General features: G+C 33.9%; 1 protein-coding gene across 1 annotated transcript in view; it reads right to left on the bottom strand.

The window, feature by feature from the left end:
• The window catches only part of LOC111048792 (ras-GEF domain-containing family member 1B), a 262,880-nt gene that overhangs the window by 69,566 nt on the left and 167,554 nt on the right, over nucleotides 1-25,760 (bottom strand). The window contains exon 3 of the mRNA XM_039436610.1: nucleotides 2,696-2,896. Coding sequence (XP_039292544.1) covers nucleotides 2,696-2,896 — 201 coding nt within the window. The remainder of the gene's footprint in view (nucleotides 1-2,695; nucleotides 2,897-25,760) is intronic.

The following is a 25,760-nucleotide window of genomic DNA, read 5'->3' as shown; positions in this document are numbered from 1 at the left end:
CAATAATTGGATTCACATTAATCCGTTATGTACCTTGAATATCATAAGAGTGAAGGATATATAGAAAAGCTGAGAAAAGGTGACGTATTCAATCAAGAAATCCGCCAATTCAAATTATGCTCGTGATCAATGTGCTGGGATTTTGGATTTCTAGCTAGAAGTGATAGCGTACTTTGAACATAGTGAGTTTCAATATCATTCAGTTTCATTGTTTAATATGGTTCTTCAATAAGTATGAAATATTGGCAATATTAGTTCAACTATCTCCAGATGAGGCTTGCCATACTGCTTGCCAACATCCGTAACGGATAGGAATAACCACAAGAAGAAGATCTCTTATGAGAGATCTCTGAATAGTTATCATAAATAAGACCTTTTTCTTAAATTAAAATGGTTTCTCGAAATTGTTATCACGTTATTTTGGATATTCAACCTTGGAACGTCGCATGTCAGTGAGCAAGCAGGAATGAATATTTAGAAACAAACCTAGAAAAACCGATGTAAGAAATGAATCGCGATTCGAGAATATTATTATCATTGGTATATGGCAACCTGAGGTAATAGCATGGGCTCGCACGCAACAGTTAGTTCAGACCAATAAATAAATAGAAACATACGCTGCCAATACAGTACAAAAAGAGAAATCAGTTTTGAATCGGATTCTCGTAATGTGTATCAAGCACACAATTCATCAATTGTATGTTTTTAGTATCATGCTGAAGATATACGTTTCTTGTGCAAATTTCTGGAAGCTTAGTATCTGAGATTCTCCCAAATGTACATTAGATATCATTAGATGGTTGAATATATTTTGTTTTACTAATATCTTACTCGCTTTTATAAGAAAAGGAGCAACAGCAGAAAGAGCGTACTGAAATGAATACAATGTTCTCTACCAATATTTGAAGCTCTCTCTTCTGTCAAGAATTGAGAAGTGCGTTATATCAACCATGATGGAGAATTTCAAGTGACCAGCTAACAATGTACCAAATAAAGATTGAACTGTATCTTTCTGATAATCTTCATTAGTTTTTCTATCGATTGATGGATGAATCCAGAAGCATGAGTGGAGACCAAAGTATCATTTTTACAAAATACTCGAATGAGCATTTTAGAATATACATGTGAATGGAAGTTCTTCAAAACCAATACAGTTTAAAAACTGCTTTTCAGTTCAAAGGAACTACTATCATTTTTGGATATTCCATTTGAATATTGGATATTGCTGAACTTCTAAATAGCTTATTATTTTATTCTCTTGTGATAAGTTTTGATATATTATCCTCTGTTTTGTTCGTTGTTGAATTCTGGCAATAAAGAATTAAATTGAATTGAAAAAAATTATCATTGTTCAGTGATTCTGTGATATTTTACTCTAATATAAGCGAGTTCATTCTACATATTTTTATCAAGCGAGTTTAATCGGTTATAAACATGTAGATTCCATGAGCGTGGCTATAAGTTAAACAGAAAAACAAAACATAAATTTCTTACAAACTTGAAGAGTATAAAAGCTCAAGTCGGTGTCATTAATTATTGGTGCTTTTATAAACGTTATTTCTATCTGTGTCATGTTGTGGGGAAGAGAGAGGATGAGGAATGAGGATGTGTTACATGTTAATGTCTCACAAACACACTACACACACTAATTGATTGAATGATTAATGATGTTGCGGACTGCATAGTGCAGAAAAACGAGTTACTCGATGCGTTGCGTTGTTACTCCTTCACTTTTCGCCCGGTGGAAGCTATAACTGACCTACGCTCCGTGAATTGCCTCTCCTACTAAGGTCTCTCTCCTAATGGTAGGGATATCTATTTTGTCTACTTTTCGTTTTCGCGATCGCCACGCGAGTTGAATGCAATACGGAGAGTTTTGCTCTAATAATATATCATCATATATGAAAAAAATCGGCTTGAATTTGAATTATCAACTGGATTTAAAAATGAAACTTACTTCCGATAGGAATAAATGTATGTATAATAATTAATAGATGCGCTAGTAGAGATCGACCAAATTTATTAATTATGTTAATTATTTTAATATGTTGCTAATTATGTTGATTATTTCATTAATTATTAAAAATTATCATGATCAGAAAGATACAGTTCAATCTTTATCTGGTACATTGTTAGCTGGTCACTTGGAATTCTCCATCATGGTTGATATAGAAACGCACTCCTCATATATGAAAAGAATCGCCTTACACATTAATACGGGATAGGGAATAATTCATGGATGACGCATCATGACGTCTGAACTACTAGACTGATTCACTAATTAACTGAAATTCCGCATATAGATTCTCAATTTAACCAAGGATGGTTATAGGCCTATTGTAAATTCTTCAAGATCTCAGCAGGTCAATACTCCAGCTTGTCAAGTTTTTAATTGAACCCTTAATAAGGACCACGGGACTGCTAGATAAAATAAATGTAGTCGATCTCTACTAGCGCATCTATTAATTATTATACATACATTTATTCCAATCAGAGGTGAGTTTCATATTTAAATCTAGTTGATGATTCAAATTCACTGTTGCCATTATAATCTAGTATTTAATCTATTTCAAATGCTTCTCTTATTGAAATCTCTTTATTGTTCTTGTTCAAATGGCAAATAAATATATTTGAATTTTATGATTGTAAAATGAGTGACAAGTCTTGAAACTTGGGTTGGTAATGTGTTGCTGACCTTGTTGGAAGGCAGAGTGTTGTCAGCCAAGCTTTCGCCGAGACTGATGACGTCACCGAGCAGGTCGTGTGGCTTGACGAAGAGACGCGCGCACAGGATGAACGCGAAGAAGAAGGAGTCGTCCAGGGAGTCCTCGACCAGCAGCTGTACCAGCACTTGCACTGTGCCGGACACCAGGCGCCCTTCGCGGTAATCAACCTCCTGCAACATGCAATCAACCAAAATAATGCAATCACAAACCATCAAATCAAACTAATTCATTCACAATACATGAGACATTACAAAGAAAAAATACACAAAACTGAAAAAGAATTGAGGAATAAATAAATTTTATCTAAATGATTCCTCAACTATACGCTAATCGTATTTGAGAACGAAAAGCTTCATTTTTTCAAAAAAATTTCACTCCTATCTTCATAGAAAATAATACTCCATGAAGTTACTGTCCTATATTTATCAGTTATTTTGATTTGATATCTTGGAAACATTCAAAGAGCATAACATTAAGAGCATTGCTCAATAATTGCATTCTCGTGGTAATATTACAAAGGAAAACAATATAATGTGTGAGAACTGCAAAGTGTAAGAACTTTATTGTTGAAATATTTCCCGTATCATTCGATTGTGGGATACAAAGAATGTGATCGGAATCAAAAATAATGTGAGTGGAACCTATGTCACAACATATCACTCAGAACTGATCATTCTTGGCAACTGTTTTTTTCAGCTTAAGATACTTCCAATCAGAAATCTCTATGTTTCTAAAGTACTAAAGCTATTCTTTCTAAGAAGTCAAATCTTGCAAATCTTACTCGGGATAACAGATATGACTACAGATGGGTTTTAGTCGAAATTCCCCAATCTAATTTAACAATTTTTCAACATCCATTTCTTTTATTGCTCCTAAAATGTTCAATTTAATTTCAAGAAAATTTAATACCTCAGTCCCGTTCAATATATTTCTCAAAAGTTTGAAGTTCTATGTGTTCACATTGAATGACTGTGAATCTCTCTTGAGGATTGTACATTAATATGCATATTAGGTAGTATAATCTTATTCTTGAGTCAGTGGTTTTTTCCCCTGTCTTTCTGTTTTCATCATTCAAATAGGAAATTCGCTGTCCAGTCAAAAAATTTTTGAATAATTTTATTTATCTTATTGTATTATTTTTTCCATGAAAATCATTAACTCAATAACATTAACATTGTTGTAATACATTACTAGCATGATACGCATTATGAAGACCGTAACACTGGTAAATTTATAATTATCAATTTTTTTCATAAATAGAGTTTATTTCTTGTGTAGAGCGTAAAGGTCCTACTACTCTAGTCTTTAAATTCATTTTTTTCGAGAGAAGTGCACTCCAATTAGGGTTTATGCCTAGGTGTGCCCATATTTATTTCGCTTTATGTTTTTGTCCTCTGGAGCAGAACATATAATTTTCAATAGTATTTTTTCTATTTTTAGCTAGTACAATGCTTTGTAATAATATTATGTTGTGCAGAATAAATTATTTTTTGAATTTGAAATTGATTCAGTAATGCAGCCATATACTCAAACTAAATTGGCATAGGATAAAATTGATTACATTTCAGCCAACTCATCATACAATTGGCATATTTCATTCTAAGATATTAATTTGATCGCAAACTGGAAATTAGTGGTCAACAAGAGATCATGAATGAAATGATCCTAGAAGTAGGAATAAACACAAGATACTAGTAAATCCTTTTATACGATAGTGACCTGATGAAAGAAATCATCTCATTGAATCCGGATAACGTCTTTCAATCAAAACTCCACCTTACGTTTACGGAAGTCTCCTCTAAAGCGCTTTCGGCAATCTCAAGAGGAGTTGACTCTTTTCAATCGGCTTGTAGGTTTTTCCTGTTCTCCATTATGACATTGAGAGACCAGCAGGCATCAATGGTCACCAGTGGCCTACTAATGGGCTGCGCTTCTAGAATCATGACTCTGCATCATTACTGAGAAGAGGTGGGATGGTTTTCCTGTCTGTCGTTGAAATCGATTTCCTCCTTTCCTCTTCCTCCTCAAGCAGACTCACCCCTTCCTTCTGCTCCCTTCATTCCTTCCGAGGAATGAGAAGGAAGAGACGCGGAGACTGAAGAAAGAGAAATAGCCTGTCAACGTGAGCGCACAAAACAGCCATACTGATCCATTTCCCCAGCCAAGAAACTGTACGGGTTTACGAGTTGAATTTCCTTGCTTTCCTCCAGGCAATATCCTCCATGGAATAGTAGTGGCCTACCTACGATGATTGTTGAGATTGTAGACCCTGAACCAGAGCTATTGTTGGCAAGTTGACATCGAATAGAAAATGGAGTGCTATAAAGGACCTAGGAACAGTATGGGAGTGTTGTAATTGATTTCTACGTGATAGTTCCTATTAAAAATGTTGTCTTCATAAGAAGATTGTTACTGTATACATACTGTTTGATTCATTTTCATAGCGAATATAGAAATTACTTGTTTGATTCATTGATTGAAGAAAAAATTGAATTCAGTATGAGCTGAAAATATCGTATTACTGTTCGACTCCCAATAAATAAATAAGTCTCAGAAAATGATTCACAAAATGATTATAAAGATACACAGTGTTTATTAGAGCGATGGGATAAAAATGTACGATATAACGATCAAGCACAGATAGGCTGCCTATCCTTGCATATTAAAAATGACAGTGGAATGTTGCGTTGATTTGTGAGATGATAAATTTCGAAAACAGAATTATATTATAACGGTGCATGGTTTTTCATGGAATGCTAGTGTAACGGATATTATCAATTTGTATAATTTTGTTCTGGTTTGGTTCTGATACTAAACAAGCTACTAATTACTTGCAATCGATGAAAGAATGAATAGAAATATGACAAGAGGAAAATCAGGCAAAAGTCGAAGGTAAAAAGAATTAGTAACATTTCATAATATATGGATTCACTCTCACTGTAAAAATAAGCGAATCTAAGCTCTCATCAACAGAATTGATTTATTACTGTTTCATGAAACAATGTGAGCGGAATTAATTTTTTTTCTAGAATAGTGATCTAAGAAAAAAAGGAATCAACTAATAATATCGAGTGACCTGGCTGGCTCAGGTCTGGTGTCAGAGTTTTCAGGTCGCAACTGATCAATTTCCGGGCCTCTGACATGACCTAACGACTGCTTTTTAGGCAGCCGGGACCGACGGCTTAAAGTGTCCATCCGAAACACGGGAGTGGCCCGAGATAAATTTCTTGCCCGGGCCGGGATTTAACCCGGGCCTCTGAATCATAAAGCCAGCATCTGATCCACTCGACTACGGCCACTCCTAAGGAATCAACTGGGTTGAGTGATCATGAATTCATTGAACTCGTGACATCAATTTGAATTGAATCTATGGTTGAATAATGCACTTCAAAGTGAATTTACCAAACACATGGAACATTTGTATCTGAAAATTCCAATTAATAAGTCTCAGAGCAGGATTCACAAAATAATTATAAAGATACACAATGTTTATTAAAGCGAGGAGACAAACATTCATGATATAACAATCAAGCACAGATAGGCCGCCTATCCTTGTATATTAAAAATGTCAGTGGAATGTTGCGTGTTGATTTGCGAAATGATAAATTTTGAAAACAGAATATTATATTGGTGCAGTATTTGATATACTTCTTATAATCAGGGGAATCACAACAACAAGCTTCTCCAATCAACAAAATTATGGCGCGAAATATGTCCATCTCCAATTTATAGTCTACTAATCAAATTTATGTATGTAGTATTGGACTTCATACAAATGACGTGTTTGCTCAGGAATATTTTCAGTTACAACGAGATTTTGTGAACTTGTGATGATGAGTTCTGATGAAATATTGCGAATGAATGATACATGAATAAATCAATGGCATAAATAATGAAGTAGAGCTCGAAATTGAGAGTGAATCATCAGCGAGTCTGAACGAAATGAGAACATGAACATTGGTGGTTTATTTGTTGGATAGAGGTAGTGTATTAGTTCTCTGCCTATACTACATCATTTTTGTATTTCGTTTTGAGAAAAATATTCCGAACAAGCATATCAATCACAGGCCTTGAAAAATGTACTCAATACGAAGGTAATCAATTATATTTTCATCTTGGTTTCAAGTGAAATCTGAAATATGTATCAGATTGTTATAGAATTTCTTGTTTGGTTTTGTGTTTGAAAGTAAAATGTTATACTTTTTTGGACTAAAAAATGTGTGTCAATCAAATCATGAACTCTACTAAGACATAACCTTAGGTCTGTTTATTTTAAATTAAGGTTGAAAGTAGGTTGTAGTTTCGCGTAAATGCCTGTTATTCACTCTGGGATTGTATCTATTGCCTATGAATAAGATACTAATTGCATTCTTATTCGGAACATTACACAATTTGGAACATGTAGGTCAAATAATATTCAAGAGATAAATATATTCATACCAATTAATGATTCCAGAGTATAAAAATTGAATCAACAGTTCACATTCATTCGAATTTTCAATTTAACCGCATTCCATAACATAATAGTATTTCAAATTTCCAATCCAATAAAGATAATTTATCCTTTGAATAAGGTGACATCTAAAATTCCAAATTATAGTGACACATCTGACCTTCTGGTAGATGAGGCTAACTTCACACATTGTCAACATTAAAAGCTTCAAAAAAATTTCAAGTGGTTCGTATTTTTAGCAATAACGATACAATGCGATTTTGCAATGATTGAAATCCTACAATAATTGAATGATTATTATCAAATAAATATCTCTTCAATAGCCTAATTACCTTGTTACACGATAAGTCACGGACTGTCAAACATCCAGACTATAATATTCTATGTGAGTTATTCACAATCATCTTTTTTGTGTTTTAACATGCATTATCATTGAATTGGATTGGGATGATGCATAATAATATCAAAATATCCTGATAAATATTGACATGATATATATACCATAATATTGTTGTAGTAGGATATTCCTAAGAAAGAACACGGCTACCATTGGTTGAAATTATTCTATCCCACAAAATGGAGCTTGTGTGACTCGTACAATTGTAATCGACCAATTTGTGAAGGAACTTTCACAAGGAAGGTGTTAGTGACTTGTGATTGGTGGGAGAGTTAGAGGAGAGAGTTGTTTGATGTAGTACCGTATTTGCTCCATAAAACATTATTATGATACATTCATACAAGACATGACTCAAGATATAGACATGTACTCAGGAATGAAACACAGCTTTATATGCGAAAGGGTTAACCAGCCTGGGAATTCATCTATTCAATGCATTGCCAACACATTTAACGTGTCTAACGTGACAGTGCTTTTATTCGATTCAGGAGTTTTTCAGTTGCTTTAGCTATGACGTCGTGTCTTGGCACCATAAAATAATTTTGAAGTAAATAACTAATCTTTAGTAGAATTGGGAAATTGAAAGAATAGATAGCCTAGTCAAGGTACCACTCAAATAAAATCGAATATTATTCATGATAAAGAGTAGTCGTATTATCTATAAAGCGATAAGAGAACCATGCAAAATTGTAATTATGCAGTAATGAGAATTCTTTGGCAGGAATAAAATTATAAAGCGGCTTGTTTATTATTGGCAGATTATAAAAAAAAGATTGCTTGTACAATTTGAGGTTAGAATCCTTTGTTTTGATTAAATACATCAATCGATCTTAGATCAATCGACAATTTATTGAATTGATATCTAACAAATCAGCTGATTGCTCAATCAACTAATATGAATTAAATTATATTTTTACTCATAAAATTTATATACTATATGTTAGGGAAGGTTTATGTAATAAGATAACAACGATTATTATGTTACTCGAATATTTATTGAAATCTAAAAAAGTATGAAAACCAAGAGTACACAAAGCTCACATAAAAAATTAAATGTATATCGCATTATAGCTTCATGTATTGAGATTTATTTATTGGAATGCTCTCATGCTATTATCTAATTTATTTATTTATAAACTTTTATTTATCTTTGTATAACAAAGTTGGAGAAACCCTGAATCTTAAGTAACCAATTACATCACGTTTTACTAAGATTAGGAAGCCAATCAAATGAAATCTTATAAATCGTTAAAGGAAGAGATGAAATTTTTCTGAGAATTGCTCTCTCTAGCTTGTGATCTCATCCTATGCGGAGCACATGGAGAATAGGGTCTTCTTTCCAATTTAATTTTTGAAAGCATCAAGCCAATCCCTTTTTTAAATGTCAAGTATATGTAATAAATGTTTGATTATTTGTGAACTCAGTGTTTGTTAAAGAGTTCTTAACTGTAATTTATTCCCGTAGATATATTTTTAATACTGATAGAAACTTGTAAGAAATCTGGACCATACACGAGCCCTGCAGAGTCGAAAGGATCCAGCTAATTAATTATTGGAGATAATTAGTTATTCTACGAGAACTTCAGAACATCATTATAGTGAGTGTGCTAATTATCTTAAATGAGCTCATTTAACACTAAGGCCTTTATCAGTGAATTGGAGGATTAATCGAAGCGCTATATAAATTTTTATTCAAGTTTAAGAAATTCGCAACGTGTCGAACACTATCATATAGTTTATTAGAATTTTTTTTATGAATTTATTTGATATAAGTAGGAAGCTTATTTCCATGCATGGCACGAATCCACAAACCCTGAGATTTTAAATTATTATTTTTATTAATTATTGTTCATTGATCAAAGTATGTTCTATTAAATCTATAGACTGAACAGGTTCCAAGTTGTTAAGTTCTGAACCGACTTGAAGTCCATATATCAGTATTAATAAAATACATATTTTTACAGCTCACAATATTGTGAATGCTAATCAATCCTGTGATAATTATTACAATATGTCACGTTATTCTTTATATTAAAATAACGATTAGCCTCCTGCTTGGCATCAGTCGGTAAAGCATGAGATTTGATATAATTAGGGCGTGGTTTTTCTAATAGTATTCAGTCTTAAAAAATCTTGATAGGCCTAGATATGGGCTTCTCCTATAACTCTTGTAATTCAATAAATAATAAATATATATAAAAATGATACTTATACTATAGAGATGAGGAATAAAAAATAAATTGCACACCATGAAAATTTCACACATATATTACACAAATAATGCAAAGATCAATCGAGGCAAAAAATATATATATAGAGCGATAAAAAATATAATATAAAAAATAGAACAATAATTTTATATCAACAAAATATCACAGGCTAAACTTTATATTCTAGATTTATGGCACGAATCATTACCATGTGCCTTTATCTTGGAATCATATGCATTCTTTTGCATGTAGCTGCGACATGTACTTGCTAATACTTGTCGACTTGGATAATTCAATCAAAAATATGTGCTCTAAGATCAGCTTGATAAATTAGCCACTAATAATCCAAATATATATATATATTAAAATCTCTAGTGCTTAGTAGATTTCTTTGTATCGAATATATATTTTTATCTCAGGGTGCAAGATTCGGCACCTGACGGAATAGGTAGAGCCATTCATCTAGTGAATTAGAACTATGATAAATTATCGCAAATGGTATTGCAAAAAATTAAATATTGTATGCATACGTTTGATAGCCTAGATTTCGTACTTCTTTGATTTAATAGAAATTTCTAAAATATTGATCTATATTTTTCTTTCAAATAAATACCTTTAATACTAATTTTTTACTTGCGCAAGTATTACTCTTATTAATTTCTTAATTTATAATAAAACCCTTTCGGCGAGCTAGCTTTGATCATCAGATTATTTCGAAGCACTAGGGCGCCCATCACTAAATTCAAATTTAATCACTCACGTGTCGAAAATCTTCTTGTAAGCCGCCGATGTCGATCCAACTCCATGCGGTCCGGGAATATGGTAGCCGGAATCGTCTCCTCCAAGGGGTTATAAATTTAATTAAAAATGAAAATGACTTCTGCTTCACAATAGCATCACGAAGTCTTTTAAGAAATTAAATAATTTACTTTAACTTTAACTTTTACAAAATCATTAGTAAGGTACTTCGCTCTGAAATATTTGGGGTCCTCTTATGGTGGCATTTGGCTGGCGAGTGCTGGTTCTTCCTTCTCAAGTTTTACAGATCCTCTTTCCGACTTTCAAATTAGCATAAAATTTAAATATCTCAATCCTCCGCCATTAAATTCAAATAGATCTTACAAAAAATGCTAAAATATTGCTTAGATTATATGATTAATAATTTCTTTGCATTCGAGCCATATTGATAACATAGATTACACAAATTTTTACACAAAATCTAGTACATTTATATAAATATATATAAATATTTTTGAATTGGCCTACGGTTGCCGCCTATTAACTGCCGTTTTACTATTGGTGCATGCAAATTTTATTAGGTATTCATGCGCCTGGTAACTCTTATTTCCTGAATACATTAAATTATTTTTATTTGGTTTTTTATTTATGCTCTTTGCATGCTAGTTAATATTCTATATATTAATATTAATTCCATGCTACCTAATAATTAGCCACGTGGACGGGTGTTTTTTCACATTGCACACCATCCGAATGCAATAAAGCTCTGCCAAGGGGTTTTGGTCAGATTCTACGTTCTTCGGTTTGATCGATCTCTAGGTCACCGATCCGTGAATACTTCTACATAACCTCAATCTTCAAATATTTTATAAATAATCTATTTATGAGTAGTAAACTTCCTTCAAATCCTTTTTAAGTTCTTGTACCATTTAGCCAGAACAAGCTGATGCTATCTAATCTTGTTATTATCTGCTTGGCGATATTAGCCAATTACTTTATTTTTAGACCTATTACTATTTCTGTTAGGGCTTTTCATCTACCCAGATTTAAATATGTTACACGCGCCCCTGGGTTTGAATTCAAAATATTTGAGAATCACAATGTTTTTAATGAAAACCCACCCTTCAATACATTGATATACACTATACTTTATTTATAAATTATACTCTCCTACTTCTATCACATTTCGCAGACATATTTGCTGCATCTCCTTTATACCTTTATCAAATACAATAACAAATTCTCCTCCTCAACACACATAAAATATCATAAATATAAACTTCTAAACGTATTCCTCCTGACAGCACTTAAAACATATAGTAATTTTTAAATTCGCCGCTTGCAGGGCCACCAACCTAACTACACACATTTCATAATTCTCACAATGATTCCTTTTAGACAATAATTTCGATTCACAAACTTCTGGGCTTATGTCTTATAGTATTTCTTAGGTCTTAATATAAATAATTTTCTATACATCAGGTACAATACTTTTCTTTTGCTAATGGCTTTTTGGTTTTTTGGTAGCTTGTATTCACTTTAACTCTTTTCAGGTAACAAACGTGGCATAATTAAAAGTAATAAATATAAAACATATAAATAAATATATCGACATTAATAAATATAATAAATAACAATAATAAATAACTTTTTGGGTACAGTATTTCTTTTTATAATCATATGTTTGCAGGCATTACATATTTGATTCAGGTGGCCTTGCCCAGCTGGTCACTGGTTCTACATAATTTGCTGTCGAATTTCATAATTATTAACCTAACTGCTCAATTTTTTCTCTTAAAAAGGTAATTAACAAATTTTAATTTTACTATCCCCGCTTGTGTCCTTTTTTATCTGATGTATATAATTTAATTACACATTTAAAAATTATTCTTTTTCTTATTGCAGGCTTCTAACGGTTGGAAGGAATTAAAACATTGGATTGTTGCCACGCGGTCCTATACTAAGATTAAATTTATTAAGGAAGGTTAGTAATCGGTTTGATAATAATGTTTTCCTTTGACTTCTTATCATATTATTTCAAATTTGACGATATTGCATGTAAAAATCCCGTGGTTTACTTGCATCTTCTTGCATTCTGTTTGTAGATGTTGTAGGCTGGCTAGGTTATCTGCTGCTGATTTGTGAGGCTGTCCTATTGATAATTTTTTCACCATAAATTTAAAGCCCTTGTATCTCGTGTATTCTCTCTTCAAATAACTCCTTGTTCCTTTAATAATAATTTCTTTTAATCTGTTCTTTTCCGATTCATCCTGTAATTTTAATTCATCTTTCCTCTTATTTTCATCTAATATTCTTAATTTCGGCTCATTATAACTCATTAGGCTTACAACAATAAACATTTTTATAATATTAAATTTCCAATTATCAATCATAGATTCATTTAATAATAACAATATAATATTTTCCCTCATATCTACAACACAGTATTTTATTAATATCACAGCCATTATTACAAACATTAAACACCATATCCAAACATTTATCATCATTTTAACAATATAATCACTCAACATATAGCCAGGTACTTCCATTTTATTAGTATAATTCCTTACTTCTCTCACTCTTCTTAGACACCGTTTATCCTTCATCAGTCTCAATAAGTAGTCTATTTCGTTGTTGCCCATGCATGAATCCGTAGTAGTCCTTTTAGTAGCTTCGGTTCTATCCCATTCTTTTGGCCTATTTTTCCGGTCACATCGCTGAATATCTCTCTTAAAGCGTATGTGCCGCGGATGCATGACGTCGGTCCCTTCCACCTGGTGACGATCCGGTATCCTCCTTGGCCTCTTGAAGCGTGCATGCGGCCTCCATCGGCGCGCGCGGTTCCTCCTTTTCCTTCGCCTCCGGGCCTTATGATGCATGTTCTCCCGAATGCCGTCCTCCTCGTCCTGATGTCGGTCGGGTGTCCTCGGGCGCCTCCGTCTCCGGGCCTTGCGATGGTCGCTCCTCTTATCCGGTAGTCCGTCCTCCCTGGTGTCATCCTCTTGGTCCTCTATCCTGGGTTCCTTGGGGTGCCTTGGTGGGGTCGAATGATGCACGGGTGCGGTGGCGGTCTCTTGATGCGCGAGTGTGACTTTCAAAGCGGGTAGTATGGTGGCGGTCTCCTCCTGGCAACTGTTTATTTTTAGCAGTGATTCTTCGGTGGCAGGTTGCTCTTCGGTGGGGAACAGGAAACTTAATAGAGGCTGATGCTTGCGGCTGGCTTTAATTGCATGTTGGGCGGCGGTTTTTTGTGATAGGCTGTCTTGTATGGGATCCTGTGTGTCTGGTGGTGGGTTATCTTGTGTTTCTTGTAACAAAGTCTCCGGTAAATCAATTCTGAATGTGGTGTATGACGTTGAAATATCCTGCTTTTCTTGGTTTGTTTCATTTGAGCTTGTGCTTGTTATATCGGGGGTATCATATAGTCCTGGTTTATTAGCTGTAGTTTTCTGTATATCTGGTGGCGGGTCGTTGGGTGCTGGGTTCCGGATTTTTTGTTGATTCAATCCTATTGCATGTGCTAATGTATAGTTTGTACTTATTTGATGAGGTGGCGGTTTGTAATTTCTATTATAATTATTCTGAGTGTAATCATTATTTGTGTTGAATCGATCATGGCCATAATAATAATTTCTTTCATAGGTTTGCTGTGGATAATGATTTGTTTGACGATTCTGAAAACTTCTATTATTCCAGCTGTTATTATGATTATGATTATAGCGGCGTTTAAATTGAGGGGTAGATCGTGAGCAATCATATGGTACTGATTCATAGTTTTGGCTGGTATACTGATTACTTTTCGAGTTATGTTGATTTTGTGTATATCTCTGGTCTGAACGGTGGTTTGACATTGCCATCACAGACTGTATGCCATATAAATGATTTATCAGCTGCTTACAATCAGTAATGGGTTGTGTGGCGAGTGCCATTCTAACTTGATACGGTAGCTTCTTTAAAATAATACTTGCTAATGCCGATTCATTAATGGGCTCGCTCAATTGAGAATTTTTAAACTGTAGGGCAGTGACGAAAGTGGTACATGCACCGTCTAAATTAGGGTTGAAATCGCATGATATAATGTCCGCTAGCACGTCCAACTGTTTACTTCTGCTCCAATACTGTTCCAGGAAGACAGCTACAAACTCATCCAATGATGTAAATTCATGGACTCTATTCCGAAAGAACATCAGGGGTTCGCCAATCAATAAACTAGTCAAACGAAGACGCCAAAAATTCCAAGAGGTGGGTGTTAATGATTGAACTAGTTTTATCTGATCTATAAATTCTTTAGGTTGGAGATAGCGGTCTGTATTGTCAAAACGGCCTAATTCATTGAAACTGTGTAGTGAATCAAACGTTGCTATGGGAATAGGCTCTATATTCTCGTGCGGAAATTGATGTATTTGACTTTCAAGTTGTACCAACTTCTCTTGGCCTGTTTCCAATGACTAGAAGCTTCTGTTTCATTATCTACTACTTCGGCATTTAATTCAGATGAAAATAATTGCTGTTCTCCAACGGCTGTCTCCAATGAATTAAGTTGTACTTTGTTTTGATTTATATCAGAATTTAGGTGAGCTATTTGTGTAGATTTACTATTCTGTTGTTTATTTATGGAAATAAGTTGACTATTGTTCCTGTTTGTAGCTATTTCATGAATTTGTGAAGTGTTTTGTGCTGGTAGGTTATCTATTCTTTCCGCAGTCTCCTTACCCATTCTTACCGATGTATCCTTCAGTGATTCCCGCATTTCCTTCATTTCCGCCTTTAAGTTCTTCATTACTGTGGTCATTGTTTTTTCTAAACTATTAGAAAATGACTTGATCATCCCCTCTACTATAACCCTCCTTATTGCTTCTTGGGAGACATTTAACGGTTTATTACTGTTCACAGGATTCTTGGCGGTGATTGAAGAGATCTGGGCGTTGGACTCCATCGCGCCCCCCTCAGCGTCGATCTCCGCTACTATCGCCGTCTGCAGTGTGTCTGCTACCTTACTTTGCGTGGACGAAAAGAGACTCATATTTTAAAAATGGATTAAGTGTCAAGTGTTTGTTAAAAAAGTGAAAGTTTTGGCCAACAAGGCATTAATAAGGACACAAATGAGGATAGGCCTATGGACATTACAAGCCAGGTAACCTATTTATTACTTAAGCTCTTATAATATAATAATACTATTCATTGATTTCTGACTAGCAGTTTAGGCCTATAAAATATAATAGCTCTCTCTATAAAATATATTTTCTACAATAATAATAATATAAAATTTTCTTTAAAACATATAATTTCTCTTTATTTAAAGCTATTGATTCCCCAAAAAGTAATACAAATTTCCCTTCGCCAGTTTTCCTCACAACTCGTATAAGTTATCTATAATTTTCAATATGGTTATTGACTTAATTTCAAATAATTATTCGATGAGCTTGGCTCTCATCATCAGTCCCACGTTGGCACGACATGTCTTTCTGTCGTATCCGTGGCCCCACGTTGGGCGCCATGTCTTTGTGTCACGTTATTCTTTATATTAAAATAACGATTAGCCTCCTGCTTGGCATCAGTCGGTAAAGCATGAGATTTGATATAATTAGGGCGTGGTTTTTCTAATAGTATTCAGTCTTAAAAAATCTTGATAGGCCTAGATATGGGCTTCTCCTATAACTCTTGTAATTCAATAAATAATAAATATATATAAAAATGATACTTATACTATAGAGATGAGGAATAAAAAATAAATTGCACACCATGAAAATTTCACACATATATTACACAAATAATGCAAAGATCAATCGAGGCAAAAAATATATATAGAGCGATAAAAAATATAATATAAAAAATAGAACAATAATTTTATATCAACAAAATATCACAGGCTAAACTTTATATTCTAGATTTATGGCACGAATCATTACCATGTGCCTTTATCTTGGAATCATATGCATTCTTTTGCATGTAGCTGCGACATGTACTTGCTAATACTTGTCGACTTGGATAATTCAATCAAAAATATGTGCTCTAAGATCAGCTTGATAAATTAGCCACTAATAATCCAAATATATATATATATTAAAATCTCTAGTGCTTAGTAGATTTCTTTGTATCGAATATATATTTTTATCTCAGGGTGCAAGATTCGGCACCTGACGGAATAGGTAGAGCCATTCATCTAGTGAATTAGAACTATGATAAATTATCGCAAATGGTATTGCAAAAAATTAAATATTGTATGCATACGTTTGATAGCCTAGATTTCGTACTTCTTTGATTAATAGAAATTTCTAAAATATTGATCTATATTTTTCTTTCAAATAAATACCTTTAATACTAATTTTTTACTTGCGCAAGTATTACTCTTATTAATTTCTTAATTTATAATAAAACCCTTTCGGCGAGCTAGCTTTGATCATCAGATTATTTCGAAGCACTAGGGCGCCCATCACTAAATTCAAATTTAATCACTCACGTGTCGAAAATCTTCTTGTAAGCCGCCGATGTCGATCCAACTCCATGCGGTCCGGGAATATGGTAGCCGGAATCGTCTCCTCCAAGGGGTTATAAATTTAATTAAAAATGAAAATGACTTCTGCTTCACAATAGCATCACGAAGTCTTTTAAGAAATTAATAATTTACTTTAACTTTAACTTTTACAAAATCATTAGTAAGGTACTTCGCTCTAAAATATTTGGGGTCCTCTTATGGTGGCATTTGGCTGGCGAGTGCTGGTTCTTCCTTCTCAAGTTTTACAGATCCTCTTTCCGACTTTCAAATTAGCATAAAATTTAAATATCTCAATCCTCCGCCATTAAATTCAAATAGATCTTACAAAAAATGCTAAAATATTGCTTAGATTATATGATTAATAATTTCTTTGCATTCGAGCCATATTGATAACATAGATTACACAAATTTTTACACAAAATCTAGTACATTTATATAAATATATATAAATATTTTTGAATTGGCCTACGGTTGCCGCCTATTAACTGCCGTTTTACTATTGGTGCATGCAAATTTTATTAGGTATTCATGCGCCTGGTAACTCTTATTTCCTGAATACATTAAATTATTTTTATTTGGTTTTTTATTTATGCTCTTTGCATGCTAGTTAATATTCTATATATTAATATTAATTCCATGCTACCTAATAATTAGCCACGTGGACGGGTGTTTTTTCACATTGCACACCATCCGAATGCAATAAAGCTCTGCCAAGGGGTTTTGGTCAGATTCTACGTTCTTCGGTTTGATCGATCTCTAGGTCACCGATCCGTGAATACTTCTACATAACCTCAATCTTCAAATATTTTATAAATAATCTATTTATGAGTAGTAAACTTCCTTCAAATCCTTTTAAGTTCTTGTACCATTTAGCCAGAACAAGCTGATGCTATCTAATCTTGTTTATTATCTGCTTGGCGATATTAGCCAATTACTTTATTTTTAGACCTATTACTATTTCTGTTAGGGCTTTTCATCTACCCAGATTTAAATATGTTACAAATATTAGAAAATTTATTTATTCAAAGAAAATTATATTTATCAAGAAATATTTTTGTCTATGTTATTTTATGGGAATATATTTTATGTTTTATGTCAGCATACAAGATTCTAGAAGTTTTTATTATTCTCCTAACTCATCTCGTGATTTATACAGTTTGAGCTGTCTTGGTACCAAACATTATCATTCTGCAGCATATATAATTAGTGAATCAATTAATATTGATATTATTCAGAGCATTTATTACTCATCATCCTTTGATGATAGTAATACTATTCAGCCAGCAAAATCTTACTGTTATTCACATTAATGAGTCTACAATATATCATATAAGGATCCAGAGAACTTCAAGAACTGGCGTTGTAAGTTTCAAGGAATTTCGAAAGGATAAATTGGTGCATACCTGTATTCATGACGAGCGTTTTGAGGATCAACTAGAAAAACCATAGTTGATTTTCATTATTCTCGATTGAATATATGGTTACTGATAATCGGTCACCAACTATCTTTTTGACTTCCTTATTGGTATTCTTCAATAACTTCCCGAAAGCAGCGGCAAGAATTATTGATCACCAGGTATTGAAACCTATGGTGATTCATTGTGTTGGGAGTATTCATGCATCTACTACTGAGCTAGAGCTGTGGTCTGAACCCAGCATATTTGCGAGCCGGACGGCCTTAACTTTTTGCAAATTTATTTGCAAGCAAGGGATCTTAACAACTGATACAATATATATCAAATATACCGCACTACATAAGAATGTCACCCAACATGGATGGCAATATACCATTCCACATAGTTCACGGTGATTTATCGTAGACCATTGTAAGTATTATAATGATACAATCTGTTTTATAAATGCACAATTTAAGTTGAATAATTCAAATGATTAACAAGTCCATATACCCCTTTGAGAGGAGGTCAGTGGCTGCTAAATTTTTAATAAATAAAATATTAGATTGAAGTGGTGTTTACCGGGAAATTGTAGTATCTTGTGATTGGTCGAAGATTGATGTAGAGCTGATCGACTCAAAGTGAAGTAACGTACTACAAGAATTTCTACATTTTACCATGAAGTAGAGATCGCTCAAGTTATATTTCTGAATTTTAAGATATGATAAAAAAGATTAAGCTTCATCTTTCTACTAAGGCTATTATTATCCAAGGCTGGACAACAGTAATCATTAGGAAAAAATAGCTTATGATATAGCATAAGCTATTCTTTTTAGAAATGAAGAATTTGAATCCAAGTACCCTTTTATAAAAATTGTTTATTCACGAAAAAAGCTTAGCCCTAACGAAAAAAGCTATTCTCTCTATATAGTGGATGTAAAACAGTTCAAGAGAGTACTTGCACTCATTAGAAATATTGCTTGTGAAACAATTTTTTGGTAAAGATAGTATAAAGTTAAGCCATTGATAACTGGCCTACTGCTTTCGTTTCAGCTTTTATCGAGGCTGTATTAGCTACAAAAGCAACACTCGCATGGAAGTATGTTGCCAATCTGCGCTGACAGCTTGACAGAGAGTTGATAGTGACATTTTTCGCTTGGAAACTGTCAAAGTGCGATCAAGAACATCGAAAAACATTTTCCAGCCTCATGTGTTGCCAACTAAGGAACAACTACTCTTAACAACTCCACTCTCGGCTAGGATCGAAAGAGGCATTTCAGAACCCTAGGCCAATGTATTCTTATGGACAAGCAATTTGTGATAAACATAGATCATTGGGGAGGTTTTTAATTCAGTCACTGAGATCACTTTCCACTCTTCATCCATATTCCAGCTTGTATAACATACTAGTTTCATTATTTTTTTATATTGTTCAGCAACTCCATAACACCTACACAATTTTCATTTGAATAATGAGGCAGTTGTATAGAGTTCATCCACAATAATATTGTATATGTACGAGTATAACTCAAATCGTATGAGAGAACTATCTCTAATTTTTCGTTCCAGAGTACAAACTCATTACTAGAGCTATATTCTTATAGATGATTGAGTTGATACTCTGCCAAATAGAGTGATTTTCATGAGGAGTAATTTCATTTGTGGGAATCTGATTTTTCAAACCAATGAAGGGTTGTTTCAAATGTGAAGTTTTTGAGAAGATGAACCAGCATGATTGGAAAATCCAGGAGGATAGTGGGTTTATAATCTGAAAAGTCCAAGTAATCAAACGTTGTTGGATAGGAACATAATATTATTATCAGTCCAATCAAATTCAAAAATAGATGAGGGAATAATCGAATAGAAAATACTATAAATCACTCAACTTATATGGGCTACTTCATTCAAATGAATAAAAACAATATAAAAACTTGTAGTACCCTTTTATTGAAACATTTCAAAAACTTTGAAACTAGTCGTTCAAATGTTTTAGAGTTTTTAAAATGTTTTAATAAAAGTGTACTACATGTTTATATATTTTTTCATTAAAGAGAATACTATTCATGATCATAATTATGTGCTTCGGTAGTTATCAATGTATACAATTGATAATCCAATCGCGGTAATGTATCGAACAATGTGATTGATATTCAATGTAACTCATTTCATCATTCTATTAATTGTTTTATTATTTAATGTAAATCTCCTGTATCATGTTATCATAGGAGAAGAAAATTTATATTTCTCACGATTTTCCCAAGAAAAATCTTGTAATGACCGTGTTGAGGAAATTGTGGAGCTCATCAAACATTGGGTAAAGTGAACTCCATTGGACAGACCATGTTTATTGATGTGGTTATTTGAAGCGCAGTGGAGCGAAATCCACCGACCATGACAGGAAGTGGGCCTAGTGTTAGAAACAAGCTCCACAAGCCTGGAGCCTGGTGGTTGGCTCGGCTAGCTCTGCAACGAGATTTAACCCGTGAAAGACTCCAATCAAGCCCAAGTCAATCAGGATCGTTAATCAACAGTGGCTAGCCAATCAATTGATCAATGACTAGACTCGAGTTCACTTTGTTCTATACACAGCAAGATGAGTCTTTTGTCTTCCGTGCCTGTTCATTATGAACGAGTCGATTATGCAAAACTGATTAGTGCTCCTCTTTTTTGTTTTTCGTGTGAATTCTTCTATAGCGTGTTGTTTTGTGATCCTCTCTATGACACACAAAGGACTGACACAGTTGATTTTGAACTCTACATGGAATAAAACAACACTGGATGATTTGTTGGGTTTCACATTCACAAAAGCAGGTTCAAACAATGCAACAGAAATCAACATTTCACAATTTATATTTCATCACAGTCAATTCTTTAATATCATGATCACTATTACATCACTTGTCAAACTCGTTGTTCATTTCTCAATAGTGTATAATAGTTCAAATATCATTACTATCAGTTGCAACTGATTGGGTTCATTCATCTTATAAAAGAATGAGCACGATTAGCTCGCATAGATCCCTAACAATTCCCCGGAAGAGTTAAGGTGCGTACAGATTACAGATATACGCGCCGCGAACATGAGCAATTCACTTTTAATCAGCTGACTATATCTGTATTTTTACAGAAACGATAAGATACAGTTATAAAAAGCTTGGCATCAGCTGATTAAAAGTGAATGGATCATGTTCGCGGCGCGTAAATCTGTACACACCTGAACGTTGCTTATTTCGAAAGCACCGGTGTTTTTGAGAATTTTTAAGAAATTGAGACAAAATGACAAATGGGAAGTTTATTATAACCTACTCTTGTTTACATCCGAAATCTTATCAAGGAGAAAAGTGTCAGGAGAGAGAAAAACTAATTGAACAGTATGATAAAATGAAGGATGAAAGCATGAGGGTGGAGTTAGGTGTGTTAATATACATCATTGACTAAATTTTCGGCCTTTCCGTACGACCAGAACATTTCATATCATTCTTCTCTATCCACTGTGAATCAATTATCCAATCCATTGGAGGGTTACAACTTCTCACTAAGATTATAACCACATAAAATCATCAATCTTCAACAATATGGGTTTGAATTATCATATATTCCATTGATTTGAAGAGATCACATGAGTACTCAATATCATGATAAGCTGATATCCTGGTGAGACCGAATGTATTCGTCGCCTGTCAAAACCAGAGTCACGAGAATCTACTACTCGAAAGAATCAAGAGGACTCTACTGTTACGCCCAGCAAAAAAGCAGTTGATAACAGGAAACTGGGTAACTGGAAAAGCAGTGAAAACAGTGGGAGTCGCTGCTGCTCATATCCATGTGGAAATAAGTTTAAGGAAAGGAGAAAAAGGGTTGTGATGGAATTGGTTGTCATTCGGCAACGCTGACCTTATCCTGCTCACAGTTTTCACGCTTCACAAAATCTGTCACATACACCCCAGTCACAGTCAAGCATTTATCTCGAGACCAAATATTATACAGATTTGAGTCAACGATAGCTCTCAATGAAAGGAAGAAGCTGGAAATTGGAGGAGAAGGAGAAAAGAGTGGAACTTGGAAGTCAACAAGGATTGAAGGGGTTAAAAAGAAAAGTATAGAGGAATGGTGAATGGATGGAGGAGAGAATGGAAAAGTTGTTGGGAAATAGGTTCAAGAGGAAGAAGAAGAAGGAACAGAAAAGTAAATGAGAATTAAAGAGCAATGGCGAATCAATGGAACAGAAAGTGAGAGAGATAGATGAAGGGCTCAGAGGAAGAAGAAAAGAGGAAGAAAATAATGGTGGAGGAATAAGGGATAGTGAAAGAGAAAGTAGCGGAAGAGTGGTAAATGAGATCAAAAACAGTGGAGAAGTAAGACACAACAAATAATGAGGAATAGTGGCAAAGATGAGTGCCGACAAGTCTGCAAATAAATTAGAATCGTAGAAGTAGATGGGGAAAAATACCTGCATAGAGGAGAGATAAAAAAAATGATGATAGAGGAAGGCATAAAAAGAAATCCCATGGTATAGGTCGTTTATGATTAAAATTTCAAGCCGAATTTTTTTTAAAGCCGATTACCGTTGACTACTTTCGATTATTATTCGTGGTTGATTCGTAGAGTGGACTTTACTGTGCAAACTACTCCATGTTATAGTATAAAACAGGGGACACAAAGAGGAGAGATGAATGAACAATGGAACAAAATAATGAAAGAGTAAGAAATTTTGAATGTGTAGGTTGTGAAGTAGGGGTAAGAGAGAACGAGGAAGCAGCAGGAAACGAAGAATAAGTGTAAGAATACCATACATACCTCAAAACGCCGGATTCCTTTTCCACGAGCCTTTTCCTGGCCCTGGTTTTGGCGTTGAGAGCCAAGCCTTGTTCGCTCGCATATCATTCACTCTGTATGTGCACGCTTTTCTGGTTGAGTTGCCTCCACCACTACTATCAATATCAGTGGCGAGAAAATTTCTATTCACATGTGATTTGTGTCTCCAACCAGATGCTCCCAATTCCAACTCTTATTTTCATGTCCCATTCACCTGACAATGAGTTTCATCCATTATCGCGTTCAAGAGGGTCAAATTAGTAATAGGATTCATTTGTACCTTTGCACTGGAGCGTTGGTCTTTTTAGAAGAAATGTGGACAGGAGATATGTTGCCACTCCTTGTGTTACTTTTAAAATATGGGACAAGTTCTTCTCAACTATTGCTCGTTTTTTCTCTACTAAAAGATCTCTGATAAAAGACTTTTGTATTTGCTTATACAGTTTATTATTCTTTGTGACAGTTATATTTGAACAATCATTTATATTAGTTTTGATAATTAATATTCTGTGTAATCTATTAGGTGGCGATCAGTTTATAGTTGTTTCTAGTTCACCTCCGTATGCTATAGTGTTGTAAGTAATAAATCTAATCAGTATAAATCGCCTCAAGTGTTTTATTAGTGTAGAAACCCGTAAAAATAGCATATTTTATAATGGCATATGGTCGAGTTCCTATTGATTACTTACACGTTACTCGATAACTTTGTATGATGTGTTGAAGGTTACATTCTCTATCTTCTGTGATATAATAAAGGAAATAATTTGCTTATATGGAATGAATTAAATTAAATAATTTGTACGGGATATGAAATTTACGAATGACGCATCATCACGTCTGAACTACTGGACTGATTAACTTGAAATTTGTCATATAGATTCTCAATCCACCGATTAGGCCTATTTTGAATTCTCCATGATTCCAGTAGGTAAAATGTTCAGTTCTTCGAATTTTAAATTGGGCCCTTGCACAACACGGGTTACCTGCTAGCAATAAATAAATTGATACGAGTTTGTCTCAACTACTTATCTCAATAGGTGAGTTTAAAAGAAGTAATTGTGACAATAATTTCATGTCGTTCGATTTTTGCGTTAATTATAAAAAAATCAATGGAGAAATGATTCATTATCAGTTCTTATAATCAAGTTAATATCAACTGGGAGTATTAATTGACGTTTACTATCCACAAAACTAGCAGTCTGAATAATCGATTAAATTATCTGTGAAATAAAAAGATTGTGAAGAATTTTTCGCAACCATTATACTACAGACATTCTTGAAAATTCAATGCTCTTCCCCTTAACATTCTTTACACACCGATTTCATACATCAATGCTTTGTCAACTACACACATGGAGTATTCCATTCGTACTTCCACAATATTTACCATGACTATCCAACATGGAATGTGCTACAAAAGGAACGGAGCTGAAAAAATGCCAAGTCCCTAAAGGCTTATGTCTTTCACAGTCCATGCGTGAATTCACATGAATTCCTTTCAGTGTCTTCTTTAGTCTTTTTGAACACTGTCCCTTGGGGCTGTGGCAGTTCAAATAATATATTCATGTTTACCATTCAGCTTCTAATCTATTGATGCCATATTCTTGAATATAGGCAAAATTTCTCTGTATGATTGAAGAGTGGTGTGATTTTATCAAAGGAGAACGAAATGATGTTGTATTTATGCTTTCTCCATAGTTTTATTCACCCACATTAAGACTAGTCTGGTACGCATATTGTCAAAAAATACGCATATTGTCCTTGAATGAATCGTTAAACACAAAAATTCAGATTTTGTAGATCTCTCAAGATCCTAGAAAATGCTTTTTTCTAGCTCTAGAGTTCATAGTTGAGAGTTAGCGTATGAGATTGGCCCTATCATTATTTAACTCTTAAATTTATAAAGATTGAAAAATAGTAACTGCAGTAGCGATTATTCTACATGAACAATATGAGGATACTGTCTAATCAGAGCAAACATGAAGTAATATAATCATTTTCCGAGATATTTATGATATCCTATTATATTAAGCGAGCAATTTCTGTATACATATAAATATTTATATGGTTATGTGCTTATCTGATTATCTGGTTATCTGGATATGTGGTTAGATGGTTATATTGGTACACATCCATGTTCAACGGACCTCGGAAACGGCTCTAACGATTTTCACGAGATTTGGAACAAAGTAGGTTGATGATATGAAGATTCGATTGCACTAGGTCTCAACCCTTGGATAACTCGCTGAAGAACATTAGAAGTATAAATACGTCCTTGAAAAAACAGCTGTAAATTTTGTCGTCTGTCGATACCGTAATGCAAGAGAGTGAACGAGTGCATGTGTGTGGGATCATCCAGCTGATCTCACGAGAAGAAAAATTCAGCAAGAGAAACTTATTTTCGTTTATTTCTCTTTTTTTAGAAAACATGTTTACTTCAGAAACTCTAAAATAGTAACTGGATGCTGTTTGTGATACATAGTATATTCATAAATATTGTAGCAAACATAGTATATCATTCTAAATCG

The sequence above is a fragment of the Nilaparvata lugens genome, chromosome 10 (assembly GCF_014356525.2).
Source record: "Nilaparvata lugens isolate BPH chromosome 10, ASM1435652v1, whole genome shotgun sequence".
Taxonomy (NCBI): domain Eukaryota; kingdom Metazoa; phylum Arthropoda; class Insecta; order Hemiptera; family Delphacidae; genus Nilaparvata; species Nilaparvata lugens.
This window is presented reverse-complemented; position numbering and strand designations above follow the sequence as displayed.